This window comes from Cervus canadensis, chromosome X (genome assembly GCF_019320065.1).
Source record: "Cervus canadensis isolate Bull #8, Minnesota chromosome X, ASM1932006v1, whole genome shotgun sequence".
Classification (NCBI taxonomy): Eukaryota; Metazoa; Chordata; class Mammalia; order Artiodactyla; family Cervidae; genus Cervus; species Cervus canadensis.
This window is the reverse complement of record NC_057419.1, coordinates 77,078,166-77,088,793: the sequence shown is the minus strand read 5'-3', so window position 1 is coordinate 77,088,793 and position 10,628 is coordinate 77,078,166. Positions and strand designations below refer to the sequence as shown.

Below are 10,628 nucleotides of genomic sequence, written 5' to 3'. Positions count from 1 at the left end.
CAATGGAACTTTACTCAGCCATTAAAAAAAATTCATTTGAATCAGTTCTAATGAGGTGGATGAAACTGGAGCCTATTATACAGAGTGAAGTAAGCCAGAAAGAAAAACACCAATACAGTATACTAATGCATATAGATGGAATTTAGAAAGATGATAATGATAAACCTGTAGGTGAGACAGCAAAAGAGACACAGATGTATAGAACAGTCTTTTGGACTCTGTGGGAAAGGGCGAGGGTGGGATATGGTTTGGGAGAATGGCACTGAAACATGTATATTATCATATATGAAATGAATTGCCAGTCCAGGTTCGATGCATGATACAGGGTCCTCGGGCTTGTGCACTGGGATGACCCAGAGGGATGGGATGGGGAGGGAGGTGGGAAGGGGGTTCAGGGTGCGGAACACATGTACACCCGTGGTAGATTCATGTCAATGTATTGCAAAACCAATACAATATTGTAAAGTAAAAAAAAAGAAAAAAGAAAAAAATTTAATTTTAGAAAATAGAAATAAAATATCACGCTCCTTACTGTTATAATCTAGTAACTTCAATTAAATATAATGAAAAAAGGATGACATCATTAATGTCAAGATTTTCAGATTTAGGAAACTGTAGTGGGTAAAGTTGTAGTTCTGGATCTGTTACTTAGTAGATAACAGGCAAGTCATTTAATCCCTGAGATTCCCCATCTATGAAATGGAAGATCATTCATTTACCTTAACTTTCATAAGGCTAGTGTAAGATTAATGACCTAAAATATTTGAAGAGTATTTTCCATGAGCGCTAAAGTGAAAGTGAATGTCGCTCAGTTGTGTCTGACTCTTTGCGACCCCATGGACTCTCCATGGAATTCTCTAGGCCAGAATACTGGAGCAGGTAGCCTTTCCCTTCTCCAGAGGATCTTCCCAACCCAGGGACTGAACCCAGGTCTCCCACATTGTAGGTGGACTCTTTACCAGCTGAGCCTGTAGGGAAGCCCCATGAGTTCTAAAAGGTTAATCAAACATAAGATATTAAGCAAATGTAAGATACTGTTAAATTTCCCAGAGGTCAACAGGCAATTCAAAACATGTGTCCTTAGGTTTTTCTGAGATCACATGTTGAAAGCTCTTTGGCCACATAACCACATAACAGCACAATTGCCATTAAGAAACATTAAAAATGAAAAGTGATAATATGAAATGGGATTTGTGTATTTTCCATAGAATTGTTCATGCTTTGTATTCACTTTCATTATTTTGAAAACCAGGAAACCAAAGTGTGTTGCATGAGGTGACAACTTTCAGCAAAATGTTGCATGCCTAACCATTAAACTACAAAATGATAGGATAATTAATTATACTTAGAGATAAGACAGAATGATGATGACAACATGGAAATTGAGCACAAAATTACACAATCCTATAGAGAGAAATCAAGATGACCTCCCTTAATGGAGAGGCATAACTTGTCAACAGATTGGGAAACACAAAATAAAAAGATGTCAATTCACCCCAAGTTGATCAGTAACTTTAATGCAATTCCTATCAAATCCAGCAACATTTTCTAGACATGGTTAAGCTTATTAAAACATTTATATGGAAAGGCATAAACTGCAGAACAGCTAAAATAATCTTGATAAAAAAAAAACAAGGTTGGGGAAATCATTCTAACAGATATTAAGTCCAACTTACAGCTGCAGTAATCAAGACAGTGTGATACTGGTATGGGCAAAGACAGAAATCAATGGAAAAGAAAACAGAATCCAGAAAGAGACCCATCCAAGTATAGCCAACTGATTTTTGACAAAGTTGCAAAAGTAACTCAATGAAGGAGAAATAGCCTTTTCAACAAATAGTACTGAAGGAACTGGATATCAATAAAGGAAAACAAACATGGATCTAAACCTCACACCATAAACAAAAATTTAAAGTGGATCGTGTACTTAACATATAAAACATAAATCTATGAAACTTTTTTTTTAAACAGAAAAAAATCTCCTGGCTCTATACCTAAGCCAAGAGTCAAAAGAGTTAAAACATTTGTTCTACAAAATACCATGTGTAAAAAGGATGAAAGACAAGCTAAAGACTAGGGGGAAATATCTGCAAACTAAAGAACTCTTAAATTTCCACAGGAAAAAAAAAATCCACCCAATTAAAAAATGAGCAGAAGATAGAGCAGATATCTCACCAAAAAATATATATATGGATGGCAAACAAGCACATGAAAAGATACTGAAAATCAAGCACCAGGGAAATGCAAAATAAAACTGCAATGAGATATCACTACTACACACCTATAAACATTGGCTACACTGAAGAAGTTATACCACCAGATGATGGTGAAGATATGGAAAAACAGTCACTCACACATGCCTAGGGGGAATGTAAAATGGTACAGCTTCTCAAATTGCCAATATATGTAGGATTATAGAAAAAGCAAAAAAATTACAGAAAAACAACTACTTCTGCTTCATTGACTATGCTAAAGCCTTTGACTATATGGATCACAACAAACTATGGAAAATACCAGACCACCTTACCTGTTTCTTGAGAAACCTGTATGCAGGTCAAGAAGCAACAGTTAGAACCGGACTTGAAAAAAATGACTGATTCAAAATTGGGAAAGGAGTTCTACAAGGCTGTGTATTGTCACTGGTTTATTTAACTTCTATGCAGAGTACATCATGCAAAATGCCAGACTTGATGAATCACAAGCTGGAATCAAGACTGTTAGGAGATATATCAACCACCTCAAATATGCAGATAATATCACCGTTATGGCAGATAGTGAAAAGGAACTAAAGAGCCTCTTGATGAAGGTGAAAGAGGAGAGTGAAAAAGTTGGCTTAAAACTCAACATTCAAAATACTAAGATCATGGCATCGCACAACCAATGCTTCACAAGTTGAATGAATTGGGCCACAAAATTTTGCCTCATCTGCCATAGTCACCTGACCTCTCGCCAACCAACTACCACTTCTTCAAACATCTTGACAACTTTTTGCAGGGAAAACGCTTCCAAAACCAGCAGAAGGTAGAAAATGCTTTCCAAGAGTTTGTCAAATCCTGAAGCATAGATTTTTATGCTATAGGAATAAACAAACTTATTTCTCGTTGGTAAAAATGTGTTGAAAGGTAATTGTTCCTATTTTGATTAATAAAGATATGTGCTGCTACTGCTGCTAAGTCACTTCAGTCGTGTCTAACTCTGTGTGACCTCACAGACGGCAGCCCACCAGGCTCCCTTGTCCCTGGGATTACTTCAGGCAAGAATACTGGAGTGGGTTGCCATTGCCTTCTCCAGTGCATGCATGCATGCTAAATCACTTCAGTCGTGTCCGACTCTGTGCAACCCTATGGACAGCAGCCCTCTAGGCTCCTCTGTCCACAGGATTCTCCAGGCGAGAATACTGGAGTGGGTTGCCATTTTCTTCTCCAAATAAAGATATGTGTTTAATACTAGTTACAATGATTTAAAATTCACTGTCTGAAACTACAACTACTTTTTCACAAACTAATCACTTTGGGAAGTTCCAAAAGTGAAACTGAAGAGACCAGGAATCAAAAACAAGATGATTTCCTCTACATTCAAAATGTATCATATCAGTCATTAGAAATCATAAACACTAATTGTCATGAAGAGTAGAGAAATCAGAGACCTTGAAACAGCAAAAGTACCTCTCAAAGGGCCTGAGTATGACGGTCACTATATTCTAGTCAAGTAGTATTCATAGACACACAATAAAATTACCAAATATTTATTCCTGCTTTTGCTAAAGCATATGACTTTATAGCTGAGATCATCTTTTGTTCTAAATCAGTCTACACTGGCTCTGAAGAGTATCAGAGTTATACTTTTCTTACTGAATGCCATTTAGCATATGCAAATTATAATCTGTACCTGACATTTCAAAGACTGTCCTTTTACATAAAATCATAGAAAATTAACTGTGTATTAATGGCAGAAAATGCTAGTTACCTGACAGATATGAATATACATTAAGAAATCAATGACAAGTACCCCAACTTTTCAAGGGCTCAGGTCATACTTACCACTGTGCCACAACAAGGCTATGTATAATGACAGTACACATCCTAAAAAATCTCTAGTATCTTGGATTTTAAGTTTTAATTGCTATTATAGAGCTTGACATTGATGTTCTAAATCCCTTGACTTTCTAACTACTTTAAAAATTGTTACTACTTCAAAAATTGCACTGAACTACGTGATGGTTAACTTTCAGCCCATTAACCATGTAATCTGAAAAAAAAAATTCTAATTATTTTAAAACAATGAATTCTTTCACTTAGAATGAGACACTGAGAGCATTACTTCCCCCATTCTCTCATGATTTACAAAAATATGCCCCAAAATGTCACCGCCACTGAATTTGATTTTTTTAATTCAAAATTATAATTTTGCATTTTGCTATACTGAATATTATCTAAGAAGAGTTAGAAGAACATCGAACTAGGATTAAAAACCCTGGGTTTTAATCTAAAACTCCACTGCTACTTAGGGCTTCCCTGGTGGCTCAGTGGTAAAGAATCTACCTGCCAATGCAGGAGACGTGGGTTCAATCCCTGAGTCGGGAAGATGCCCTAGAGAAGGAAATGGCAACCCACTCCAGTACTATTGCCTGGGAAATCTCAGGGACAAAGGAGCCTCATTGGGCTAGAGTCTGTGGGCTCACAAAACAGTCAGACACGACTGAGTACGTATGCACGCCACCACTAACTAGCTTAGATATGGATCTGACATTTATCAAGCCAGATGACCTTCAGCAAATTAAACCCTTTGAGCTTCACTGAGGACTCTAAAAAATCTAACTATTTGCTCTATACTAGCATAGGACTGTTGTAAGGATCAAACAAGAAAATGTATTTAAAGAGCTTGGTAAATTACAAATTATTAATGTAAGATTATCTTAACAAAGAAAACTTAAAGTTACATTTTAGTGTTTTCTTCCAGTTTTACTGCAATATAACTGACATACATCACTGTGTAAGTTTAAGGTGCACAGCATGATTGATGTACTACATACATCATGAAGTGACTATCACAATAAGTTTAGTGAACATTCATCATCTCATACAGATACAAAATTAAAAATAAATAGAAAAAAAAAATTTTCTTGTGTTGAGAATTCTTGGGATTTACTCTCTCAACAACTTTCATATATAATACAAAGCAGTGTTTATTATACTAACCATGTTGCAAATTATGTCTCTAGTAGTTGTAACTGAAAGTTTGTACCTTTTGATTGTCTTCATGCAATCCTCCCTGTATCCTGCTGCCACCCCTTACTACAATGTCACTGGTAACCACAAATACGATTTCTTTTTCTCTTTTCTATGAGTTTGCTTGTTTTTGAAGTTTAGTTACAATGATACTGATGAACCTAGAGGATATTATGCTAAATGAATTAAGTCAGACAGAGAAAGATAAATACTATATACCACTTACATGTGAAATCTAAAAAAAAAAAAATACAAATGAACAAACCTAACAAAACTGAAAGTTATATGTTTTAGAAGGCAAGTCAGCATATCAAGGAGACTTGTAGCAACCAATGCCATGTAAATTCTTACTGTTGGCTTCTTCTGAAAAGATGTGAATATGAAGTCATTAATGTTGTTTATTGTAAATAAATACTTATCATACCTTGCATAACAAAACACTTCCACATGTTGAATGGTTTTGTCTGTCCTGCTAAGAGCAATAGCTTCTTCATTTTCAAGGATCTTCTCTTGCCATGCTGGACATTCATTCACAACATCACTGTTTTCCTAAACAAAATACAGAGAAGAAATTCTAATTAAAATGGGTAATCTGAACTTCTACTTTTCTGAGAAAATTTATATCTGTCTAAATTCATGCCTTTCCCTCCAATCCATCAAAACTCAAAGGATATCACTTCAGAGTCATTGAAGCAACTCCAGCATAGTGTGCAACTTTAAAGGAAGGGAAGGAAAATAATGTATAAAAATCTATCCTATCAAAAGCTAATTCTGGTTTACCAATTTCTATCAGGATATGTGACGTTTTGATGCAGCCATTTGGATGTGGCTGTTGTGACACTGCTTAAGAACTAGGACAACAAACCCTTCATCTGCTAAGACTTAACCATATCTGATGCACACTGTGCGGGCTAAGTCACTTCAGTTGTGTCTGATTATTTGTGACACTAAGAACCATAGCCCTCCAGGCTACTCTGTCCATGGAATTCTCCAGGCAAGAATACTAGAGTGGGTTGCCATGCCCTCCTCCAGGGGATCTTCCCAACTCAGGGATCAAACTCATGTCTTTTATGTCTCCTGCATAGAAAGGCAGGTTCTTTATCACTAGTACTAACTGTGAAGACTGGTGCACATATTACTTGTTACTAAAAAAGCTTTAAAATTTTGTTGTCAAAACAGCAGGCCCCAAATTACTTCATTCTACTTAATTTCAGATTTTTAAAGGTTAGTCAGTAGCTGTGTCAATTCTTGATTATACGTAAAAGTATTTTTGAAAAGTACTCAGCCCAGCATAACTAAAGACTTTATAATAATGAACCTAAAATTTTATATTTAGAAATACACTAAAAATAAGAACACATAATAAAGTATATAAACTCTTACTAGGGCTTCCCTGGTGGCTCAGATGGTAAAGAATCGACTGCAGTGCGGAAGACCTGGGTTCAATACTTGGGTTGGGAAGATCTTCTGGAGAAGGAAATGGCAACCCTCTCCAGTATTCTTGCCTGGGAAATCCCATGGACAGAGGAGCCTGGCAGACTACAGTCCATGGGGTCACAAAGAGTTGGACACAACTGAGAAGCTAACACACTTTCAAATTCTTACTAAGGATTGAAAGTGGCCTTTTAAATTTTTCCATAATTTCCAATTATATTCTATGGAGAAAATCACATGATACAATATTCAAATACAGGGGATTTCTGAAGCTGTCAAGACATACTTTTCCAAATCTCAAGGGTCAATTTTTAATCTGTTCAAAATTTTATTCTACTTGATACACATCTCTCAGAGAAAAAACAATATTTAATGTATTATATATACTCAATAAACTAGTAGTGAGATATAACTATAATAGTCTTTGTTTTAAGTAAATTCACCTCAGAAAATTTCAAAACTTACAGATCACAAAGTAGGCAATAATTATTTTTAAAAGGCTCCACTGTCTTGAATTTAACATTTTAAACCAACAAAAAGTAGCAACAGAAAGTTCTTATTATCAAGTGTAATTATTAGATAATCATTAGACATCCCAACACAAATAGACAGGGGGTGAAGTATAGGAGCTATGAACAGGGTTACCAACCTGAAAAAAAGAAGTATGTGAAGGGAAAAAGGATAAGATAACAAAGTCAAGATGCTGGAGTAGTAAAAGAAGCATTAAAATAAATGTCTACAAAAATACCTTGTTTTAATAAATCTAATCCATTACCAAAATTTATTTTTTATTTATTTATTTATTTATATTTATTTATTTATTATTTTTTTTTCAAAATTTATTTTTTAAAAAATCCCTTCACTCACCCAAAATTTTCCATTCAGACATTTAAGATATTTATATTTAGGTTGCTGTTGTTCTGAGAATCTAGGCTAAATTTTCTCATAGAAGGACTGAATATGCTTCAATATAAGGTGACCCTCGCACACACTTGCCAAGGATTACATTCAAAAAATGGTTCCTGATCAACATAAAATATTTGAGGCATATTGATAAAAAATAGCTAAATGAATCTATTTATATCATTTACTTTCTTGATTTATACATAGCTGAATTATTACATGAAATGTCACTTCACAAATATTGCTTGTTTTTCCACAGTCTAATTGCATACTGAATTGCATTCAAACTGAACCTTCAGTACATCTTCAATGTCAATTTCTTTATCATCACTACAGGTACTTTTTGAGTCACTTATTAAATCAATCAAGGAAACTAAAATGTTTAGTTTGGTACTTGGTACATGGAAAGTAACTGAATACAATGTTCTAGAATCTACCATCCTTCTTCCCCAAAAGTCTAAACCCTTTTGAGATACAGCAGTTTCTTAGTCTATGTATGATGCTCTCAGAAGGAATTCCATGTCAAGCTACATGTACCATTTATAGAAAATTAAGACAGTTTTTAATGTCTCATAAAAATTGGTAAACTCCAAGACATAACCAACTCTGCATGTAAAATGTATGCTGTAAATGATATTATAAAAATTACTTTAGAAAAATGTCTAACATTGGAGTGGTGAAATTCTATTCTGGGGGGTGGGGAATTACTAAATATATATGAAATTTCTTGTTGTTTTTTGTTTTTAATGATTCTGTCAGGTGACTTCTATATAAGCAAAACCAACAATGACAGATCATTTCAAATTAATGTATCTCCCCAAAATATTTAGTTTTTTTCCCCAAACATACTAACTGAAAGAACTAGTAATATGTGAGATTTTCTAAGGATAGAAATATTTTTTTGAAAGAATATTTTGGAGAAAAAAAACTTGCCTGATATTTGGGTATACAGAGTAATTAGAACATGGTATCAAACATATATGATTTATTCTTCAGTCAACATATTTATTTATGCTTAAAAAGGGATGCTACTATATTTTAGTAGCATTGGGATAATATTAGCTAAAAAGGTGACTACAGAATTTTTGTTAAATAAGTAAATAAAAATTATCAACCCTATAATACAGATGAACCTTCATGTCTTCTTCAACATGGAGTAATTATATGACAGAAAATACAATCTAGTAAATTAAAAAAGAAGATAAGGGAGAACAAGATGGCGGAGGAGTAGGTGGACATGCAGTACATCTCTCTCCATGGATACTTCATGAATACACCTTCAGACACGGAAGTGCATTCAGAACACCAGCTGAGAGTAGACAGGAGTACCTGACCAGCAGAAAAGAATATATAGAACCACGCAAAACTCAGCAGGAGAAAGGAACTAGGGGAAAAAACAGGAGTGTTAGTAGGACTGAACCTCCCCTCTGTGGGTGGGGGAACTGAAGCAGGGGTCCGATTCCCACATTGGGGCAATTGTCTGAGTCAGAGGAGAAACATTTAAGGCTGAGAGTGAAACAACTGATCTGTGGCAGCCTAAATGGAATGAGAATCAGACAGTCCCTGCCACAGCCATACATACCCCAGACAGGGATGCAGATCACCTAGAAGGTGCAGCCACTGGGAGCTGTAGTTTAGGAATTGTGGAGCAACCCCAGGTCTAGCGCTGCTGTTGACTGTGGGAAAACAGATTGAGGGGATGTAAGGGAGGAGATTGTGATGGGAAATGCTTGTGGAGGAAAGCCAGGCAGCCATGGAAGCAAGGCAATATTGCTGAGTCACACGTAGGGGGTGGAGCCATCACCAAAGCCTCTCTCTCTCCATGCCAGGATCCAGCAGCTGAACAATACAGAGGCTGACCCATCAAATGCCTAACACACTGAACTACAGAGTAGGACCCCACCCAGGGTGCTCCTTTAAGTGCCTGACAGGCTGATCTAGAAAGTAGGACCCCAGCCAGGAGGGCCCCCTCTATGTGCTTGACACACCAATCAACAGAGAAGGACCCCAGGAAAGGGAGCCCTGTAAGTGCCTTAACGGTCAGAGATATGGAGAAAGACTGGCCAAAGAGGCCTTCTGATTGCCAGCTACAAGAGGCTTGGAAAAAGACTCTGATAGGGCCATAACTCCTGTGGTGGAGGCAGTCCGTGTCCCTGAATACTTGGTACTGCCAGGGTCTCCACAAGCCAATCAGCTGTGCCACTTTCACACATAACTCGCACTGGGGCAGAGTTGTCACAGGCAAAAAAAAAAAAAAAAAACTCTTGCGTCTATGCACACAGGGTCACTTTGGTCACGTCTAACTCTTTGCGACCCTGTGGACTGTGGCCTGCCAGGCTTCTCTGTCAGAGAGGGGGTTCTCCAGGCAAGAATACTGGGGCGTATTGGGCAATACTGGTTGCCACACCCTTCTAGAGCACTATATTTCCTGCTGCCCTAGCTGCCAACTCCCCTGAGTACCTAGTGCTGCCAGTATCTGTGACCCAAGCAGTTGCACCACCTCCACACCTGGTCCTCACTGGGGCAGACCCAAGTCCTCCAAGGCAGCCTCGGGAGCAAACCCCAGTGGACGACACACATGCAGAGGTGGAAGTAAAACCAGTTGAAACCCAGGGGCAGTGTGGCTAAGGTAGAAGAGGCAAAACCTTCCCACCGGCTGTACAAGCTGCAGATTAACTCTACATGATCAACTAGGCAGACTCTGTGTCCAGGAATATATAAAAGGACATTGAGAGCTTCCACAAAAGAAAACACACTAGTTCTGATACTATGGACACTGGCGGCAAGAACACATAGAAGTAGGACCAGATTAGAATCTGAACTGCCCCCACAACAGGTTCAGAGGTCAGCACAGTGTTGGAGGGCATCCTAGGGAGGTGAGGTGGACTTTTTCCAGAGAGGGAAAGGACTCTGACAGCAGTGACTCAATAAAAAACTTATTATTCTTATGTTTTGACTTGTTCTGTAGAATCTTACTAATTTTTATGTTTTACTTTTTTATTTTTGGTTTCTTTTTTCCCCCCTCTGTTGTAGTTGGTTTTACTGGCACTATGAAATCTAAGT

General features: G+C 37.1%; 1 protein-coding gene across 1 annotated transcript in view; it reads right to left on the bottom strand.

Moving 5' to 3' along the window:
• Window positions 1-10,628, bottom strand: part of CHM (CHM Rab escort protein) — a 221,307-nt gene that overhangs the window by 133,737 nt on the left and 76,942 nt on the right. Inside the window, exons 4-5 of the mRNA XM_043459787.1 lie at window positions 5,653-5,777; window positions 5,261-5,267 (exon numbers count right to left, since the gene is read on the bottom strand). Of these exons, the coding sequence (XP_043315722.1) occupies window positions 5,261-5,267; window positions 5,653-5,777 (132 nt within the window). The remainder of the gene's footprint in view (window positions 1-5,260; window positions 5,268-5,652; window positions 5,778-10,628) is intronic.